General features: G+C 35.9%; 1 protein-coding gene across 16 annotated transcripts in view; it reads right to left on the bottom strand.

The window, feature by feature from the left end:
* The window catches only part of Gphn (gephyrin), a 460,638-nt gene that overhangs the window by 245,495 nt on the left and 192,970 nt on the right, over positions 1–22,173 (bottom strand). For 9 of the 16 annotated variants that reach the window (XM_029484276.2, XM_085830493.1, XM_029484278.2 and 6 more), the window contains exon 5: positions 10,175–10,213. The exons of the other annotated variants lie outside the window; for them this stretch is intronic. In XM_029484276.2, the coding sequence (XP_029340136.1) occupies positions 10,175–10,213 (39 nt within the window). The remainder of the gene's footprint in view (positions 1–10,174; positions 10,214–22,173) is intronic. 16 annotated transcript variants of the gene reach the window in all.

Raw genomic sequence — 22,173 nt, 5'->3', positions numbered from 1 at the left:
GACACATACCTGTAGTTACATTATCAAACCCATGCCAGCCTCCAGGCTTTAAAGCCCTTTCTAGCATCCTTTCCCTTCTCACACATATGCCATAGCTCTTACATGATGCTGGGCTCCAGGCTGTTCCAGATCACTCCTCTATAATAGTAGGTTTCCACTTTGTCCCAGATATTCCCTCATCTCTTGCAGTCTGCTTTTTTTTCTCTTGGCTTTGAACTCTTCCAGATGCCTCTGGTTGATCTGTTTGTTTGTCTTTCTTTGTCTCTGTCTTTCCCTCCCTCTCTTCCTCTCCCTCAAAACCTCCCCCATCCACAATAAACACTTCCCACTCCTGCTAATTAATCATGGAGTGGCCACCTCAGTGGTTTCATTACAGTACCTCTAGGTTATATTCCCTGGCCAAGGTTAGTAAGTAAGTAGGCTAGGCTAGCTTGATAGTTTGCCCCAGAGATCTACTTTTCCCTTACTCTTCAGTATTGGAATTAAAGCAGATGTGCCCATGGCACAGGGCTGTTTTTGTTTTTATTTCTTCATGGGTTTAGGGGTTGAACTCAGGTTCTTATGCTTATAAAGCAAGTACTTTATCAATAACTATCTTTCTAGCCCTATTAAATATGCAACTTAATCTAATGTTTAGTAAACCTATAAAGCAATAATGAATATGAAATTTCACAAAGTGAAATTATATAAATTTTGAAACATTCTATGTGGACAATTTTGTAAGACATTCTGACACTTCAAATTTTTAGTAAGTAATTTTTAATTGATTTAAAAAAAAACGATTTTGTTGGGTGCAGGTGAGGTTGGAGAGGATATGCCATTATAACACACATATAGAGGTCAGGGAATATCTTGTGAGAGTCTCTAAATGTTAGAACAATTTACAGTTAAATCACACTTAATACCTCATACACAATACAAAAACTATGCAATATATGTCACTGTGTCTCTTGAATGAAAAAATAAATAAATAAAAGAAGGTATGTACCCTCCTAGGGGGGACAGAAACAGAGACATATGGAAGTTTCCAAAGTGAATGTGCCCAACAAACTAAGTCTTCTGGGGCATTTGAGGAGAGGAAATATAGGGAGAAGGGTTAGGGGAAAGAATAAAGGGGAATGGGGAGAGAGAAAGGGGAGATGGGGAGAGGAGAGGAGAGGAGAGGAGAGGAGAGGAGAGGAGAGGAGAGGAGAGGAGAGGAGAGGAGAGGAGGGAGAAGAGTTAGAAGAGAAGGGAGAGGGGAGAGAAGAGAGGAGAGAGGGGATTGGAGCAAGAGAATCTGGAATGGCAGCCAAGGGACTAAGAGGCCAAAAAGGATCACATAATCAAATGGCTGGGTTATGAATCAGAGAAGTTAGAAAAGGACAGACCATTTCAGGTAGGTATGCCAGGCAAGAGGACCTTGTAACACATATGGACAGGGAGAGAGTGACTGGCCAGAGGCCATTTTAATATGTTAAAAGGACCTTACATAGTCTTTTGTCCCTTGTTTGAGACTTAACACCCTTATGTCCTGACACTAAAAAAGAAGTAGAGAAATTTAACAACAGACTTGCTCATCAAAGAGGCATTTCCTATGGCTAGTCACCATTTTACTTTGTAGTTAACTAACAGTTTTGAGAAGCAGGATAGCTTGCTTCCTTGTATTTCTCTCAGAAAATGTATTAATTTTGATTAGTAGGCAGTAGAGAAAGAAAAAAAAAACCACAGGTAAAGTTTCTTTTAGTTTCTTATGATCTTTATAAGAAGATTGCTACTTCTGACGTATAAGTATTTACACGTGCAGTGTAGCACTATGGCTATCAACCAACCAGACAAGACTTGATTCCTGAGCATTTGAAGAATCAGGTCTCAGGAGCTGGATCTAGAAGTAGCATGTTATGAAGAAAATCTCTTAATTTCTTTATAAGTATACAATATAACAAAAAGCATTCTAGAGAGGAGGGGGAAAGCCACAGTCATTGTGTACCAACTTGTAAGCTCACCGAGTTCCAGTGGAGAGTTCCAAATCTATGGTCACACAAATGGCACTGGTTAAATATGGTGGATCACAAAGCAAACCAAAGACAAGAATGTGGGACAGAGATCTGGAAAGATGAGATCAGTTTACAGGGGAGGAAGGGAGATAAGGAGGGTGATTAAAGTATGAGAATGCATTATATACTCTGAAATCATCAGAGCAAATTTAATTAAAAAACAGCATTCTAAGATAAAATAAACTTTGGTCTTACATTTGTAAATAACCAGACACCTAAATAGTAAACTTGTGAAGGTATCAATTTAAAACTGCTAAATAGCTGCTGAATATAAATATAGTAGTTTTGTGGAGATTTCTCAATTTGAGGAAATTTAATATATTTTAAAAGTTATTATTCCAACTGGGAGGTGGTGGCACAAGCCTTTAACACCAGAACCCAGGAGGCAGAAGCACATGGATCTCGGAACTTGAGGCCAGCCTAGTCCTCAAAATGAGTTCCAGGATCACCAGGGCTACACAGAGAAACCCTGTTTCAAAAAAACAAAAACAAAAACAAAAATGAAACACAAAAATAAAAACCAACCAAACACATGAAAATAAACAAAACCAAAAATAAGTATTCTATTTATTTGTGTGTGATTGTACGTGTAGGGCACAAATTCCACTGCATTCATGTGGACTTTAAAGGACGACTCTTGGGAGTTGGTTCTTGCCTTCCATTGTGTTATTCCCTGCAACCCTGGGGTCTCAGACTTGGTGGCAATGTTTTCATTTGTGAATGTATCCTGTTACTATCTTTTAACCATCTCTTTATTACCAACCTGACATTTTATGTCACAGTTAATTTTCATAGCACTCCTAAAATACATAATAATAGAGGGAAAAGGACTAAAATATCAGAGGAAGTAGGATTAGTATACCGATGCCTGCTATTATTAATAGTTATATACCAGAGGATGAGGAGTAAAACTTGTACTACAAATGTTGACAGGAGGAAAGCTGCATTGTAATCGTGCTATCTGCAAGATCCTGAATAAACATAAGTAGTACTTGGTAGAGAAATGAGCAGAAAAATTTAACAGCGATTAGTTTGCTAGACAGTAGTTATTCACAATTTCGAGGGGGTTGTTATGAAATATGAAAGGATTTGATGCTTCATAAGGATGAGATATTGGCATATATTGACTGCCACACAAAGGAAACACACAACTGTATTTTCAGTTTCTTTGAAATTAAAATAGGAGTTCAAAGATCACAAGAAAACATACTCATTACAAATAAAATCACATAAGTCTTTTTATCTTAGATTTCTACATTACATAATCTCTTTGTGTGGCCTGTTTTAAAGTGATTTTCAATGTGAATATAAGCAAAGAATAATCTTTTAAAGTATTAATGCTAAAATATATTAAATATTTTAGTGTTTTTCTCTTGAAAAGGAAACTTTCTTCATACCTATATTATTACAATAAAAACATTAGGATGGATGGACAGATGGCTCAGTGGTTAAGTGTACTCACTGCTCTTCTAAAGGTCCTGAGTTCAATTCCCAGCAGCTAAATGATAGTTCACAACCATCTGTAATGGGATCTGATCCCCTCTTCTAGTGTGTCTGAAGAGCAACAGTGTATTTACATAAAATAAATAAATCTCTTTAAAAAATTAGGTGGAAAATCTGGAATATAGAGGAAAAAACAGGTTAGTAAAAGTTACCCTATTGAAAATCTGAAATTTTGGACTAACAGGCTGTGTGTGCTTAGGGTAGTACCAAGCCAGAGCTGTGCAGTAGCCAATGAAGTCACAGCTGAGCTGTAGCCATGGAGGAGATAAGTGGAGACCTTAAAAAGCTGACAAAAACAAAACAAAACAAAACAAACAAAACAAAACAAAACAAAACAAAACAACCCAAACCAGATGGGAGAGCAAAGGAAAGTTTACTACTGGCTTTAGGGTATAGTCAAATCCAGGTAAAGAATATTAATTTAGAAACTAGGTTGTAGGTGACATTATCAATAATTTTTTAAAAAAATCCTAGGCAAATTATGTTGAGAGAAAATTGTGTTTGACGATATAAATGTTTTATAGCATATTAGAAATACATTTAGGGCCTGGGTAGATAGTTCATTTGAGAGACTGCCACTACAACATGCACTAGGCTCAATAGAACCCATAAACCTGCCATGGTGGCACATACCCATTATTCTAGAATTGGGAGATGGAGACAGAAGGACCAGAAATTTAAGGTTACCCTCAGCTATATAGTGAATCAAAGGCCAGCCTGGGCTACATGGAAGCCCGACTCAAAAACAAACAAACAAACAAACAAACAAACAAACAAACAATCCATGGGGGGGAAAAAGTTACCCTATTGGAATTTTAAAAGAACCAGGACTCAAGTTTGAGTGTATCAATATAAAAAAGAATACTGGATTAGTTCAGATGACTGGTTTATCAAATACACAATAAAAGCTAATGAATATGTCTGAACTTTTTCACATTAGAAGTTCAAGTAAGTTTTAACTGACAAGAGAAACTCTTGAACGCTCTTGCTACTAACTGGAACAAGAGGACACAACAGTCAAATATTTCTCAGTGTGTTTACAATTACATTTAAGTACAACCTACTGACTATTTAATTCTATTATCTATTCTATCCAGCTATTTCACTTTAAATTATGACAACTTATAACCATGTATGAAATCTCAATGTCACTGAATTTATAGGCATTAACATTAAAAATATTTCCAATATATCCTATGTGTGGATGATATAATATACATAAGTGACTTTTGAGAAAAATGGCAGGGTACAAAATTAATAAACTTGGCATTTAATTTTTTTAAAGAATTATTTATTTTATATATGTGAGTACACTGTAGCTGTTTTTTGATGCACTAGAAGAAGGCATCAGATCCCATTACAGATGGTTGTGAGCCACCATGTGGTTGCTGGGAATTGAACTCAGGACCTCTGGAAAAGCAGTCAGTGCTCTCAAGTGCTGAGCCATCTCTCCATCCCCTGATTTTTAATTTTTTAACTTTATAGGTCCTTTGAGTAAATATTATGGCTCCCAATTTGAACCTATGCATTTTCGTGTTCATACGTTTTTCTACTTTTTCTTTGGCTCTTGTTCTCGGTTGTTTGGTCCTATTTAGAGTTGTTTGCTTTTATCTTATCTTATTTTATTTTATTATTATTTTTCAGACACCTGTTTGTTTCCTAAACAGATGCAGAAATGGATCATAGAAACTGCAAAGAACTGGAGAAAGTAAACAATAATCAGAACTGAGTACATGAAAAACTATTTTTAATTAAAAAACTTTAAATTAAAGAGACTTCAAATAAAACACAAATTATTGTCACCATCTGAGGGCAGGGATGGGGTTTAAATAAAGAGATCATTCTTTTGAAATATATGAATGTGTAGTAAACAAATGTGTGTACACTTGTGTGTAATTATATATATACATATATATATATATATGTATGTATATATATGTATATATATATGGATAGGTTTCCTAGATGCACCTATATGGAATGCAGAGGACAACTTCTTCTATCACTGTTTACTCTAATTTTTTAGATAATGTCTCTTACTGAACCTGGAGCACTCCCTTTAGGCTGGGTTGGTTAGCCAGCAAGTGATGTGACCAACATGTTTGTGAACCCTCAGAACTCAGGTTATAATAAAACAGCAGTTCTCACATACAGCTTTAATCTAGGTGTTGGTGATTCAAATTCATGTTGTTTACCCATTGAGCCATCTCCTCAGCTCAGAAGGGATTCTTCTCATTGAATGAGCAAGGCCTAGAGAAGTGAAGTGATTATTTTACATGCAAACATTCTAACTTTGAAATTTTCTCTCCACGAATTAGAATTAGAAAACAAAATTTCACAGTATGGTCAATGATACTAAAAATGCATTTTATTGTTGTTGTTGAATTTTATTCATCTCCTGGAATCCAATGTGTTTTCTGTGTTAGTTTAGTACAGAGACTCAGGTGATAAAGAATAAACAAAATTCACCCCAACAAAAGTTGAATATGAGTAAAATAGTTTCATGCATTCAAAGTATTTTATCCTTTATCTATTATCATTTTACATATTCCAGTTCAAAACTCTTGAAGAAAATGTCTAACTTTATTTCTTTAAGTCTTGACACTGTGGTATAGAATTAGATTTAGCATCAACAGAATAAGCACACATATGAACTCACAGATACTGAGTCAGGCTAGGCATCTGCCTGCACTCCATGGGATCCTAGAGCTAAAGGCTCAGTGGGAAAAAACCAGTCCTAAGGGTAGAGCTGCATACTCAGCAGTAGATGAGCAAGAGAAAACAAACTCAACCAGATCATTGGAGGCTCTGGCCTCATTTTGTCATGTCAGGGTTTTTTTCTTATTTTTTTTATTCACAGACATGCATGCACATACACAAACACACACACACACACACACACACACACACACACACACACACACACACACACACACACATATATGCATATACTTCCCCCCTCCACAGAACCTCTGCGTATACATTATGGCTTCAAGTTTAGTGTTTTAAAGGGACTTTAAGTATATGATGGAGTGTGTCACTGCATCCATATCTGTTTATTGTGTCTTTTCTGGGGTCATTTTTTTCAGTTTTGTCCTATTCCAATGTGTTAGTTTTACTCTGTTGTTTTATCATTCTTCCTTAGAAGCATATTTGTTTTCTAACGGATAGAAATGGAGTAAGATTAGATGCAAGAGGAGGTGGGGAAAAAACTGAGAGGAGTAGATGGAGGGAAAACTATAATCAGGATATTATGTGTAAAAATTATTATCAATAAAAGAGAAAAAAAAAGAGTTAAATTTAGATAATACTGTGATACACATACACCAACTGCTGTAACACACAGACCCAAGAATCTGTTTTAGAAAAGTCTTTGTAAGTATATTTGGTGTCCATGATAAAAAACCCATTAAATTAAAGTTCTAATTCTTATACAATTTAGAGCCTAAATATAACTCTATCTGCTTATTTTAGTCACCTTTTTGAAACCTTACTTTTTAAATACCTCTATTCTCTTAAATGTACACTACACACCATTCTGTTGTTTAAAACAAACAACCCAAAACTTTATTTTTTGCTATATCTAAAGCACTCAAAACCTGTGTAACATCATTCTGGTTTTTTATTGTTATTGCTGTTTTTCCTTTTTCTTTTCTTTTTTTTTATTGGATATTTTATTTATTTACATTTCAAATGTTATCCCCTTTCCCAGTTTCAAGACAGGTTTCTCTGTGTAGCCCTGGCTGTTATGGAATTGATTTATAGAGTAGGTTGGCATTTGACTCACAGAGACTCACCAGTGTCTGCCTCCCAAGTGCTGGGATTAAAGACATGTGCCACCACACCTGAATTTCCTAAATTTTAGAACCTGGCCTTTTATAGCTTGTCCAAAAGTTTATCATTTTTCTTTTAATACTACAGTATCTTGGACTGACTGACTTTTCATGCATTTTACACAGTTTTCATGAACTCTTTGCTATTCATTTATTCCTACATATACTTCTGTTGATAAAGCAAAAGGAACAGGGAAAACAAAGCAAAACAAAAGTCTTGTATACCAAAATTCACAGCAGTGCTGCTGCTAATAGCCAGAAGGCAGAAACAACTCAAGTGCTTACTCAACAGCTGAAGTGATAAACTGACATAGACATATAGTTGAAAGAGGAATGGACTTCTGACACATGCTACAACATGGAAGCTTAGGAACATTATGTTAGGTAAAAAAGACAGAAGGCAAAAAAATGTCTTCTGATTTAGATAAAGTATCTACAATAGGCAAACTGATAAAACAGAAAATAAAGTTTGCTCGGGGTGAGGGATGGAATATTGGGAAATTATACATATATATATATGTATATATATATATATATACATACACACACATATATATATGTGTGTATACACACACACACATACAAACATACTAGATGATTCTAGAATAAATGGTGAGGATGACTGTACAAATGCCCCTGAAAATACTGATTTTTACACTTCTGGGGTAAATTTTAAGCAATGTATTTTTCTTTCTTTACTGAGATAGGATCTCATTGTGTTTCTCTTGGCCTGGCCTGGCCTGGCCCTTGCTATGTAGACCAGACTAGCTTGGCCTAGAGCTCACATATATCTACATGCCTCTGCTTCCCCCAAAGACTGGCATGTATTATACGTATATGTGTGTATATATGTGTGTGTCTGTGTGTGTGTGTGTCTGTGTGTGTGTGTGTCTGTGTGTGTATATATATATATATATATATATATATATATATATATATATATATATATATATATAAAATACTTACTTACTTTATTAAGACAGAAATCCTAGAAGTACCCTGTCAATACTTCCCCCCTTAATCTCTAATGTTATCACTTTCTTTTCCAGATTTTTCCTTAACTCATTTGCTTTAGATAAAGTTAAATAAAATTGAATATAGATATTTATAATTTTTACATTTCAAGGACAATGATGCAGCAAACATAAAGTACATTTAAAATTTACATACACACACGTGTATGTACTTGTAAACATCCCACTTTACATTTATTTTTAGACTTACAAACTATAAAATTCTTCTCTGCTTCTCATGTTTGGCTTTTCATATCAACATAAGATTATAAAATATACATTATAAAATACTTTTAGATGCCAAACACTCTGTAATATTGAAAATGTATATTTTAAAGCTCTAGCCTCCCACAAGAAAAGAAGTTATAAGGGAGGGAAAGATGAATACATCAAAAAGATCTATAATAGTATAACTGATACTATTAAGTTATGGGGAGGAAGAAATGATATTTTTCAAGGAAAAAACTGAGCAGAGCTGAAACTACTCTAATCAGAACTACTAAGAAATACAAAATAATTATTGTTTAAGGCAATTTTTTTCTGCTACTTGATAAAATTAAGCAAACTGTCTTGACAAAACCTTTGAGAATTATGTAAAATAAATTCACAAATAAATTTATAACATGGAACATTTTTGAAAGATCCCACACATAAGAAAACAATGTGTATAACGTATGATGCTGAACATATGAGGCAAGAATGATGCATGTTTTAAAAATATCCTCAAAAAAAGAGAAGAATGGAGACTTGTATTACAAGCAAAAATAACAGGTGGTAGTTGAGTTTTGAGTCAGTTTAGGAGTAAACTGACCTGGCTGTTAAGTAACAAATCATTTTCTATTCCTAAGACATATTTGGACAATATATAAGCAAATTTTTCTTGGAAGTAACATCTGATCAGTGTTAAAGACAACAGGGAACAATGTTACTGATTCATTAGATGCAGAGAAATACAAAGGAAGGCAGTAGGAGCAAACCAGCAAGTCACAAATTCATTGGGGATGAATGCCATGTCTCAAATAAAATAAGCGTACAGCCAATGGGAGCAAATAGGAAGATGAGGCAATAGTCAGGCAACCTAGTCAGCAGTCCAATTCAGAGGGACAAGGCATTTAGAAAAGAAGTGCTAAATAATCTGTACCTACTTACACTATTGCAAGCATACTGGACAGGGCAACATCAGGCAGGCAGATGATGAACTTAGTAGGCAACAGTATAGGGAATGGTACAGGAGCAGATACACAATGCTGGGAGTCTAAATGTTGAAATAGCAGATGGATATGGAAGTATCAGGGCATTTGCTGATGGGTAAAGCACCAGTGAGTGAAGAACACAAATTGTTCAGCAGATCAAAATAGGTAAAAAGTGGAGATAATCCACAGGCAATCAAACAGAAGACAGGACAGTAGAGAAGCAATGGCAGATCATCGGAAGCAGTTGAGTAAGGTAATGACAAGCTGTCAGCAGGGGAACAAAACACCATTCAGGAAAGGATGAGACTGCGGAGCAAAAAGTCCCTGAACTGCGTGTCTTCCATCTAAGAAATAATTCATCAACTGCACATGAGAATTCACAAGAAATAGCACACAAATGGAAACAGCAGATGAGTCTAAATTCTATTGCCCAGGGAGATAGAATTACCCTAGGACATAGATATGTAACAATCCACAGGAAATTAAATAAATGGGAAAAATGGGTCAAAGCAGTTTTTTTATGATGGGAAAATAAACCAAAACACTAAAAAGTATTAATCTGAAAATGATTGGCTGGGATTGAAGTCTTCGCTTACCCCTTTCTGGAGCCCACAAAATGGGAATGTTGGGAATTTCTGCAGCAGAAAAACAGAAGAGAAAAGGGATTTCTGATTCCCAGTTTGAGGAAAGCAGGTCAAATTTAGGGCTCTATGAACTGGTTCAGGGAAAGAAGAACCAGCCTGAACCTTCTCTTCCTCAGAATCAAAGCACTTCTGAGGTCTGAGAAAGGTTAAGGAAGCCCTCAACCCATCACTCCCCACAACCTCCCCTTTCACACTTACCTCCAGTGCAAACAGTTTCCAGCAAGGAGGTACTTGGGAAAATTCACATCAAGGTAAAATTTGAGGATGGCCAACTAATGGTATTTTCTGTGCAGGTCAAGGTTCTGATTCAGTGAGACTCCTTCCATTCTTTATGAGTGAGCAGTGGGGATAATTTCTAAAAACTCCCTACATCTTTAAAATTAGGTTAGGAAAAACCATCAGGGGCAGTAATACCAATAAATACACACTAATTCTAGCTAACACCTAGGTGATCTCATCAATTGTCCTGGATTTTAATTTATATCCATAACTCAAAAATTCTTCAGACATTTGCTTTGAGCTCCACAGCAATTCATATTTCTGTCATTGAAGTAAAAACCCAATTTAATTCCCTAGATTTTCCTATCCTTCAATATTTTTCATTTCACTAAATGGCAATACATTCCTCAAACCATTAAAGCCAAATCCTGCCAAATAATGGCTTTTCTCATTTTTTTTATCTGTTATTTCTTTCAAAATTTATCAGTTGGCTATGCATGGTGGCCTTTAATTCTAGCACTTGAGAGGCTAAGGCAGTAGAATCATGTGTTTATGGACAGTCAGGGTTTTCTCCTGTCTTCTCTCCTCCCCAGTCCAGATTTCCATTCTTACTCCTCCTTCTTTTGATCTACGTCACTCTTAATTTTTCTCCTATACTTTTAAAATTGCCTTCCAACGGGTTTCCTGTTAAAACATAAACCAGTCACCCTACACCTATATACTATTATACTAAAAGGGGCAGAATCATTTTACATGATTCACTTCTCTTTCCTTCTTTTCTCATTTGACATTGCTCAAATGTCATCTTCCTTAATGGATGGCCCTACTTTAATTACAATGTGTTTCCTGCCTAGACTATCTATCATCGTCCTTCCTGGGTTTATTTTTATCTACAGAACTTGTCTCTAAGTTTATATACTACTTATTGTTTTAAGTTTATGCTTCATCTTTAAAGTAAATTGGAATTTTTCATGAAGAACTTTAACAAACTTTAAATTACATTTATTATTCTATATTGTGTGTGTGTCGGGGAGAGAATGTATGCACACATGTACACACATGTGCACCTGAACAGCAGGATTCTTGCTGGAGTTTGTTCCCTCTTTCCATATGAGTTTAAACAAAAGCTCTCAGGAGTGGTGCATATTATCTGTTCTCAAATAACTTATTCCCTGTGTTATCCTGGGTATATCTAACCTTATTTTTTTCCTCACATTTTTTATTAGATATTTTCTTTATTTACATTTCAAATGAAATCCCCTTTCCTAGTTTCCCCTCTGAAAATCCTCTATACCCCCACTCCCCGCCTCTGCTCCCCAACCCACCCACTCCCATTCTTGGTCCTGGCATTCCCCTCTACTGGGGCATAAAACCTTCACAGGACCTATGGCCCCTCCTATCACCGAGGACAGACTAGGCCATCCTCTACTACATATGCAGCTAGAGCCATGAGTCTCACCATGTGTTTTCTTTGATTGGTGGTTTAGTTCCAAAAAGCTCTGGGGGTGCTGGTTAGTTCACATTGTTGTTCCTACTATGGGGCTGCAAACCCCTTCAGCTCCTTGGGTAATTTCTCTAGCTCCTTCATTGGGGACCCTGTGCTCCATCCAATGGATGACTGTGAGCATCCACTTCTGTATTTGCCAGGCACTGGCATAGCCTCTCAGGAGAAGCTGTATCACGTTCCTGTTAGCAAGCTCAAGATGGCATCTGCCATAGTGTCTGGGTATGGTGGTTGTTTATGGGATAGAATCCCAAGTGGGCAGTCTCTGGATGGTCTTTCCTTCAGTCTCTGCTCCGAACTTTGTCTCTGTAACTCCTTCCATGGGTATTTTCTTTCCCCTTGTAAGAAGGATTCTGGAGCTTCTGGGCTAATATCCACTTATCAGTGAGTGTATACTGTGTGTGTTCTTTTGTGATTGGGTTACCTCACTTAGGATGATATCCTCCAGATACAACCATTTGTCTAAGAATTTCATAAATTCATTGTTTTTAATAGCTGAGGAGTACTCCCCTGTATAAATGTATCATATTTTCTGTATCCATTCCTCTGTTGAGGGACATCTGGCTTCCCAGCTTCTGGCAATTATAAATAAGGCTTCTATGAACATAGCGGAGCATGTGTCCTTAAGATGGAGCATCTTCTGGGTATATGCCCAGAAGTGGTTATGTTGGATCTTCTGGTAGAAATAAGTCCAGTCTTCTAAGGAACCGCTAAACTGATTTCCACAGTGATTGTACCAGCTTGCAGTCTCACTAGCATATGCTGTCACTGGATTTTTGATCTTAGCCATTCTGACAGGTGTGAGGTGGAATATCAGGGTTGTTGTGATTTGCATTTCCCTAATGATTAAGGATGTTGAACATTATTTTAAGTCCTTCTCAGCCATTCGGCATTCCTCAGTTGAGAATTCTTTGTTTAGCTCTGTACCTCATTTTTAATAGGGATATTTGGTTTTGTGGAGTCCAACATATAGAGTTCTTTATATATATTGGATATTAGTGCCCTGTCAGATTTAGGACTGGTAAAGATCTTTTCCCAATCTGTTGGTTGCCATTCTGTCTTTGTTTTTTTAAATTAGATATTTTCTTCATTTACATTTCAAATGCTATTTGGAAATTCCCCTATACCCTCCTTGCACCCCGCTCCCCAACCCACCACTCCCGTTTCTTGGCCCTGGCCTTCCCCTGTACTGGGGCATATAATCTTCGCAAGACCAAAGGCCTCTCCTCCTAGTGATGGCCGAATAGGCCATCTTCTGCTACATATGCAGCTAGAGACACGAGCTCTGGGGGGGGGGGGCGGGTACTGGTTAGTTCACATTGTTGTTCCAACAATAGGGTTGCAGACCCCTTCAGCTCCTTGGGTACTTTCTCTAGCTCCTCCATTGGGGCCCTACGTTCCATCCAAAATGACTGTGAGCATTCATTTCTGTATTTGCCAGGCACTGGCATAGCCTCACAAGAGACAGATATATATGGGTCCTGTCAGCAAAATCTTGCTGGCATATGCAATAGTTTTTGGGTTTGGTGGCTGTTTATACAATGGATCCCGGGATGGGGAAGTCTCTGGATGGTCCTTCCTTACATCTCAGCTTCAAATGTTGTCTCTGTAACTCCCTCCATGGGTATTTTGTTTTCCATTCTAAGGAGGAACAAAGTATCCACACTTTGGTCTTCCTTCCTCGTGAGTTTCATGTGTTTTGCATATTGTATCTTGGGTATTTTAAGTTTCTGGGCTAATATCCACTTATCAGTGAGTGCATATCATGTGAGTTCTTTTGTGATTTGGTTACCTCACTCAGGATGATATCCTCTAGATCCATCCAGTTGCCTAAGAATTTCATAAATTCATTGATTTTAATAGCTGAGTAGTACTCCATTGTGTAAATGTACCACATATTCTGTATACATTCCTCTGTTGAGGGACATCTGGGTTGTTTCCAGGTTCTAGAAATATTATAAATAAGGCTGCTATGAACACAGAAGTGGATGCTCATAGTCAGCTATTGGATGGAACACAGGGTCCCCAATGGAGGAGCTAGAGAAAGCCCCCAAGGAGTTAAAGGGGTCTGCAACCCTATAGGTGGAACAACAATATGAACTAACCAGTACCCCTGGAGCTCGCTGCATATGTATGAGAAGATAGTCTAGTCGGCCATCATTGGGAAGAGAGGCCTCTTGGTCTTACAAACTTTATATGCCTCAGTATGGGGGAACGCCAGGGCCAAGAAGTAGGAGTGGGTAGGGGAGTGGGGGGGAGGGTCTGGGGGACTTTTGGGATAGGATTTGAAATGTAAATTAAGAAAATACCTAATTAAAAAAAATAAGGCTGCTATGAACATAGTGGAGCATGTGTCCTTATAACAAGTTGGAAATCTTATGGGTATAGACCCAGGAGAGGTATTGCGGGATCCTCCGGTAGTATTATGTCCAATTTTCTGAGGAACCGCCAGATTGATTTCCAGAGTGGTTATACAAGCTTGCAATCCCATCAATAATGGAGGAGTATTCCTCTTTCTCCACATCCTCGCCAGCATCTGCTGTCACCTGAATTTTTGATCTTAGCCCTTCTGACTGGTGTGAGATGGAATCTCAGGGTTGTTTTGATTTGCATTTCCCTGATGATTAAGGATGTTGAACATTTTTTCAGGTGCTGCTCAGCCATTCTGTATTCCTCAGTTGAGAATTCATTGTTTAGCTCTGTACCTCATTTTTTAATGGGGTTATTTGAATTTCTGGAGTCTAGCTTCTTGAGTTCTTTATGTATATTGGATATAAGTCCCCTATCAGATTTAGGATTAGTAAAAATCCTTTCCCAATCTGTTGGTGGCCTTTTTGTATTATTGATAGTATCTTATGCCTTACAGAAGCTTTGCAATTTTATGAGGTCCCATTTGTCGATTTTTGATCTTATAGCACAAGCCATTGCTGTTCTGTTCAGGAATTTTTCCCCCTGTGCCCATATCTTCAAGGCTTTCCCCTACTTTCTCCTCTATAAGTTTTAGTGTCTCTGGTTTTATGTGGAGTTCCTTGATCCACTTAAGACTTGACCTTAGTACAAGGAGATAAAAATGGATCAATTCACATTCTTCTACATGATAACCTCCAGTTGAGCCAGCACTATTTGTTGAAAATGCTGTTTTTTATTTTCCACTGGATTTAGCTCCTTTGTCAAAGACCAAGTGATCATAGGTGTGTGGGTTCATTTCTCAGTCTTCAATTCTATTCCATTGATCTACCTGTCTGTTGCTGTACCAGTACCATGTAGTTATTATCACAATTGCTTTGTAGTACAGCTTGAGGTCAGGCATGGTGATTCCACCAGAGATTCTTTTATTGTTGAGAATAGTTCTTGCTATCCTAGGTTTTATGTTATTCCAGATGAATTTGCAAATTGCCCTTTCTAACTCTGTGAAGAATTGAGTTGGAATTTTCATGGGCATTGCACTGAGTCTATAGACTGCTTTCGCCAAGATAGCCATTTTGATTATATTAATCCTGACAATCCATGAGCATGGGAGATCTTTCTATCTTCTGAGATCTTCTTTGTTTTCTTTCTTCAGAGACTTGAAGTTCTTATAATTCAGATCTTTCACTTCCTTAGAGTCACACGTAGGTATTTTATATTATTTGTGATTATTTTGAAGGGTGTTGTTTCCCTAATTTCTTTCTCAGCTTGTTTATCCTTTGTGTAGAGAAAGGTCACTGATTTGTTTGAGTTAATTTTACATCCAGCTACTACACTGAAGCTGTTTATCAGGTTTAGGAGTTCTCTGGTTGAATTTTGTGGTCACTTGTATATAATATCATATCATCTGCAAATAGTGATATTTTCACTTCTTCCTTTCCAATTTGTACCCCTTGATCTCCTTTTGTTGTCTAGTTGCTCTGGTTAGGACTTCAAGTAGTATACTGAATAAGGTTGGGAGAAAGTTGCCAGCTTTGTCTAGTCCCTGATTTTAGTCCGATTCTTCAATTTTCTCTGCATTTAGTTTGATGTTAGCTATTGGTTTGCTGTATATTACTTTCATTATGTTTAGACATGGGCCTTGAATTCCTGATCTTTCCAAGACTTTTATCATGAAGGGGTGTTGGACTTTGTCAAATGTTTCTCAGCATCTAATGAGATGATCATGTGGTTTTTGTCTTTGAGTTTGTTTATATACAAACAAACTCAGTATAGTAAACCATCCCTGCATCCCTGGAATGAAGCCTACTTGATCAGGATGGATGATCATTTTGCTGTCTTCTTGGATTCTGTTTTTGAGCATTTTATTATTTTTGCATCGATAGTAATAAGGAAAATTGTTCTGAAGTCCTCTTTCTTTGTTGGGTCTTTATGTGGTTTAGGTATCAGAGTAATTGTGGCTTCATAGAATGAATTGGGTATAGTACCTTCTGTTTCTATTTTGTGGAATAGTTTGAGGCCTCATAGAACTCTGCACTAAACATATCTGGTCCTGGACTTTTTATGGTTAAGAGACTATTAATGACTGTTTCTATTTTTTAGGGGATATGGGACTGTTTAGATCATTAATCTGATCCTGATTTAACTCTGGTACCTGGTACTTGTCTAGAAATTTGTCCATTTCATCCAGGTTTTCCAGTTTTGTTGAGTATAGGCTTTTGTAGTAGGATCTGGTGATTTTTTTGGATTTCCTTAGATTCTGTTTTTATAACTCCCTTTTCATTTCTGATTTTGTTAATTAGGATACTGTCTCTCTGCCCTCTAGTTAGTCTGGCTAGGGGTTTATCTATCTTGTTGATTTTCTCAAAGTACCAGCTCCTGGTTTGGTTGATTCTTCATATAGTTATTTTTCTTTCCACTTGGTTGATTTCAGCCCTGACTTTGATTATTTCCTGAAGTCTACTCTTCTTGGGTGAATTTGCTTTCTTTTGTTCTAGAGCTTTTAGGTGTGCTGCCAAGCTTCTAGTTTCCTTTTGGTGGCACTCAGAGCTATGAGTTTTCCTCTTAGGACTGCTTTCATTGTGTCCAATAAGTTTGGGTATGTTGTGGCTTCATTTTCATTAAACTCTAAAAAGTCTTTAATCTATTTCTTTATTTCTTCCTTGACCAAGTTATCATTGAATAGAGTGTTGCTCAGCTTCCATGTGTATGTGGGCTTTCTATTATTTATGTTGTTATTGAAGATCAGCCTTAGTCCGTGGTGATCTGATCGGATGCATGGGATAATTTCAACATTTTTGTATCTGTTGAGGTCTGTTTTGTGACCAATTATATGGCCAATTTTGGAGAAGGTACCATGAGGTGCTGAGAAAAAGATATATCCTTTTCTTCTATAGATATCTGTTAAATCCATTTGTTTCATAAATTCTGTGAGTTTCACTGTGTCTCTGTTTGGTGTCTGTTTCTAGTATGTGTCCATTGATGAGAGTGGGATGTTGGAATCTCCCACTACTATTGTGTGAGGTGTAACATGTGTTTTGAGCTTCACTAAAGTTTCTTCAATAAATGTGGATGCCCTTGCATTTGAAGCATAGATGTTCAGAATTGAGAGTTCATCTTGGTAAATTTTACCTGTGATGAGTAAGAAGTGTCCCTCCTTATTCTTTTATGATAACTTTAGGTTGAAAGTCGATTTCATTCAATATTAGAATGGCTATTCCAGCTTGTTTCTTGGAACCATTTGCTTGGAAAATTGTTTTTCAGCCTTTTACTGTAAGGTAGTGTCCATCTTTGTCCCTGAGGTGGATTTCCTGTTTGCAGCAAAATGTTGGGTCCTGTTTATGTAACCAGTCTGTTAGTCTATGTCTTTTTATTGGAGAATTGAGTCCATTGATATTAAGAGATATTAAGGAAAAGTCGTTGTTGCTTTCTGTTATTTTTGTTGCTAGAGTTGGAATTCTGTTCATGTGGCTATCTTCTTTAGGTTTTTTGAAAGATTACTTTCTTGCTTTTTCTAGAGCATAGTTTCCCTCTTTGTGTTGGAGTTTTCCCTTTATTATCCATTGAAGTGCTGGATTTGTGGAAAGATATTGTATAAATTTGATTTTTTTTCATGGAATACCTTGGGTTTAAAAACTCAATGGTTATTCAGAGTTTTGCTGGGTATGGTAGCCTGGGCTGGCATTTGTGTTCTGTTAGGGTCTGTATGACATCTGCCCAGGATCTTCTGGCTTTCGTAGTCTCTGAGGAGAAGTCAGTTATAGTTCTGCAGGTCTGCCTTTATATGTTACTTGATCTTTTTTTCCCCTTACTGCTTTTAATACTCTTTCTTTGTTTTGTGCATTTGGTGTTTTGATTATTATGTGATGGGAGGAATTTCTTTTCTGGTCCAAACTATCTGGTGTTCTGTAGGTATATCTAACCTTTCATGACCCAAGTATTCCTTTTCAGTAGTCTCAGGAATGCTAGCCTAGTAGTCAAAAATTCCTTAAAATAGTTTTCTCATATAAAATGTTTCTTACTCCTCTGATGATGATAAGTTTTCTTGCTATAGTAGTTTGGACTGTCATCTGTCTCCTTTCAGAATTTGTAGAATTAGTTCTTATGCTCTGCCTTTCTATGTACTGTGACTTTACCCTGTGGCAGCTTTGAATATTCTTTCTTTGTCTGTATATCTAGTTTTTTGATTACTATGTGGCATGAGACTTTCTTTTCTGGTCTGGTCTATTTGTTCTTCTCCATGCCTCTTGTACCTGGATGATTATCTCTTTTCTTAGATTTGGGGATTTTCAATCATTTATAGTACCCATATCTGCTTTTGTGGTACAGGGATGCAAGCACTGGGTAATTGTAAGGAAAGTAGTTTCTGAAAATGATTTGCTATCTATACTCAAAATATGTGTTTAATCATGGTTATTTTAAGATATTTTATATTTATAGAACAGCATAAGGATAACATAATTTGAGTATGCTACACCAAATTGTTCATACTATCAGTGATGCACCTCCAGGAGAAGGTATGTTTATACTAGGACTTACTTTGAATAATATATAAAAGCAGTCCCTCATTCTTCTAAGAAATATTATTTCTGACAGTGATATTCATCTTTCCCAAAGTATTACTTTCAGGATATACAGATCAGTAAGCCTTGAAAATGGCAAAAGATAGTAAAAGAGAAAGGTAAATAGGTCCTATAAATAGTTTCACACATTAAGTGTCAAAATCATCCAAACTTCTAACTATACTATTTATAATAATGTATATGATGTAATCTCTTTTAAATTTCAATGAGAAGAGTTATCATTAAGTAGCTCCATTATATAAGGTCTTCCTATGAAATGGAATCCTAAATTATAAAATCTAATAGATATATTATAGTAATAAGGACACATTTTAATAATATTTAAAAAGTAACAATAGTTTTTGTGCATTTTACATTTGGAATTTATTTCACCTTATTTCATGCCAAATTATTATTTTACTCTTCATAAGCTCTATTTAGAATCACTTCTTAATAAATAGTGGCCCATCTTTTTCCTCCAAAAGTTTCATCCTGAGAATTGCCATATGCAAGAATATTAAGTTATTTGCTGCAAACTGATGAGAAAGAATGAATGATATAATGCGTAGACATCAAATTTGTCTCAATGAAATTGATCACTACAGTTTCTTCATTCTTTGAAGATAATTTATTTTTTATGTAAGTTAGACCTCCGAGAATCCTTAACTGCTTTGGTATTTTTGTATTTACACTTGGTCACTCTTTCCCAGTGCTGTTAAATAATAACAGCAAACTTTCAGGAAGTTTATTGCTTTCTTCTAAGCATCTTTTGAAGGACCTTATGTCTCTTCTAACAATTCTTAGTTCTGTGCCATTAATAATAATTGACATTGAAAAATCCCACCATATTAGATATTTCTTTTTTATTTTTACAAAGATTTATATTATTTTTAGTTATGTATATGTATTTGAGTCTGTGCACATGAGTACACATTCCCACAGAGGCCAGAGGTATCTCAACATCCTGGATTGGAGTCACAGGCAGTTGCAAGTCATCCAGTAAAGAAGAAAAACAAGATCTTAACCCCTGAGCCATTTCTCCAGCCCTCTTCACACTTAATAGAAGCTATGTATTTTGTCATATTCTATTATAAAGAAATGACTCTGGCACAATTATTAGAATCATCCCAAATAATTTTGTTTTTTTGATCCATGTTATTAATTCCTATCAGGTTTTTATCATGGAATAATATAAAGTCACATATATGATGTCACTTCATAAAAGTGTTACTATTTTGTGTTCATAGAAATATATATGTGTGAATCTATTTGTTGAACTTATACTACATTTTGTGTAAGAAGCAATATTATATTTTATAGATGATATATAATATAGAGATCAACTTACATTATTGATTATAGTCTGTTATGAAAAGAATATTCTCAAATCTTCATAACAGTGACTATATCTCTAACTTAATTTGTATTTAGTGTTAATATGAATAAAATGTTTATTGGTATTTTGTTTTCAATTATTTTAACATGTACCTTGTTAGACTAATCTTTACTGTTATCCTATCCTCTGACCATTTAGAACATTAGTTGTGCAAGTGCTAACTGGAATGCAATTCCACCCATTTACATTCTCTAATAAATTCAAGATAAAATATGCATTTAGCAGGTTCACTTTGCTCCCTTTCCTATTTTACAACTATGCTTTTGGTACTTTAGTTTCTATCATGCTTTGCGCTTTTTTTTTCCCATTTGCAGGAAAATCTTTTTAGTAGTTAATCAACCAGTATCCACTTACAGTTTAAGCTCAAGTTCTATTGACTTCACAGATATATTAAAAGAAAGTAAGAACAGCTGTACATGTCTGCAGTCTCAGATACTTGGGAGGCTGAAGCAGAAGGATTAGCTCAAGCGTCCTAAGCCAGCGAGGCAAGTACCGCTTTTGAGGGCTAGTTGCAGTTTGGATATGAATTTTTCTCCTAAGAGTCCATGCATTAGAGCTTCCGTTAGTGATGCTGAGTAATAATACGAACCTTTTAAAAAATGGAACCTAATGACAGGCTCTTAGACTGTGGATGTAACTGCCCTCAAAAGGAAGTTTTAATAGCCCCTGTACTTTTGAGTTCTCCCAAGGTGTACTGTTTTATAAACCTAAATTGATTGTTGCCTGGTAATATGAATTCTTAATCTCACTTACATTCTGGCTATCATTCTATCCATTATTAGGTTCTATTCTGTACATGTTAGTACACTGTTGCAGTGTTCAGACACATCAGAAGAGGGCACCAGATCCCATTACAGATGGTTGTGATCCATCATGTGGTTGCTGGGAATTGAACTCAGGACCTCTGGAAGAACAAGCAGCCAGTGTTCTTAACCGCTGAGCCATATCTCTAGCCCCATTATTAGATTCTAATTACAGGACAAATCAATAAGGCTATATGATCTGGCACTTTCAGCCTTCTACACCATGAGCTAATAAATATTCATTTAATAAGTGACCCAACTCTGAGTGTTTTTTATATTAACAAAAAATGGATAAAAATGGATTATATATACAAGATCTGATAATATAATTATTCTATGAGTCAATTTTGAATATTTTTATGTTCATCTTGAACATAAAAAAACTTAGTACAGAAAGAATATTTTGCATAAGTTGTATAAATACACATACTGGTAAAAGATGGCCCTAGGACTTAAACCTAATAACAAAACAGGAAAATCTGTTTTGTACACACTGCTTTATAAATAGCTACATACGCAACACTGCAATTGTACTAAGAACTTCAATTAGAAAGGAAGCAAACCATAATTTTGAATGATATCTCTTCCCTATAAAGACATTATAAAAGCTTGGAACACATTTTCATATAGAATAGGCGATATTAGGACATGTATTTTTAAGAAAATTGAAGCCATGATTTTATTGTGGACTGTTTACATACTAAGTGTTTGAGATTACATCATTTTCAAAATTCTGATATGAGGCATTGTATATTTTTATTTTAGATTATATATTAAAATAGATACAGTAAATAATGGGATAGAGTCTTGAACTCATTTTTTTGATAAATTTTATAACACTATATTTTGATAATATTCACCTCCAACTTGTCCTCTTAACTCCTATCAGATTCACTCTTACCCCTACCTTGCATCCCTCCCAATTTTTATGCCTCTTTCTTTGTTATATTCAATAACCTAGCAAATCAAATTTGTGCTACCTATATACTTCTAGGTATTCCTGATTCATTGAACTATCACTGCCAACCTACCAATGTCCACATCCTTAAAAAAAAAGTAGT

This window comes from Mus caroli, unplaced genomic scaffold, assembly GCF_978045245.1.
Source record: "Mus caroli unplaced genomic scaffold, Mus_caroli_1 scaffold_14, whole genome shotgun sequence".
NCBI classification, from domain to species: Eukaryota; Metazoa; Chordata; class Mammalia; order Rodentia; family Muridae; genus Mus; species Mus caroli.
Note: the sequence above shows the minus strand (reverse complement) of the source record. Positions and strands in the feature narration are given on the sequence as shown.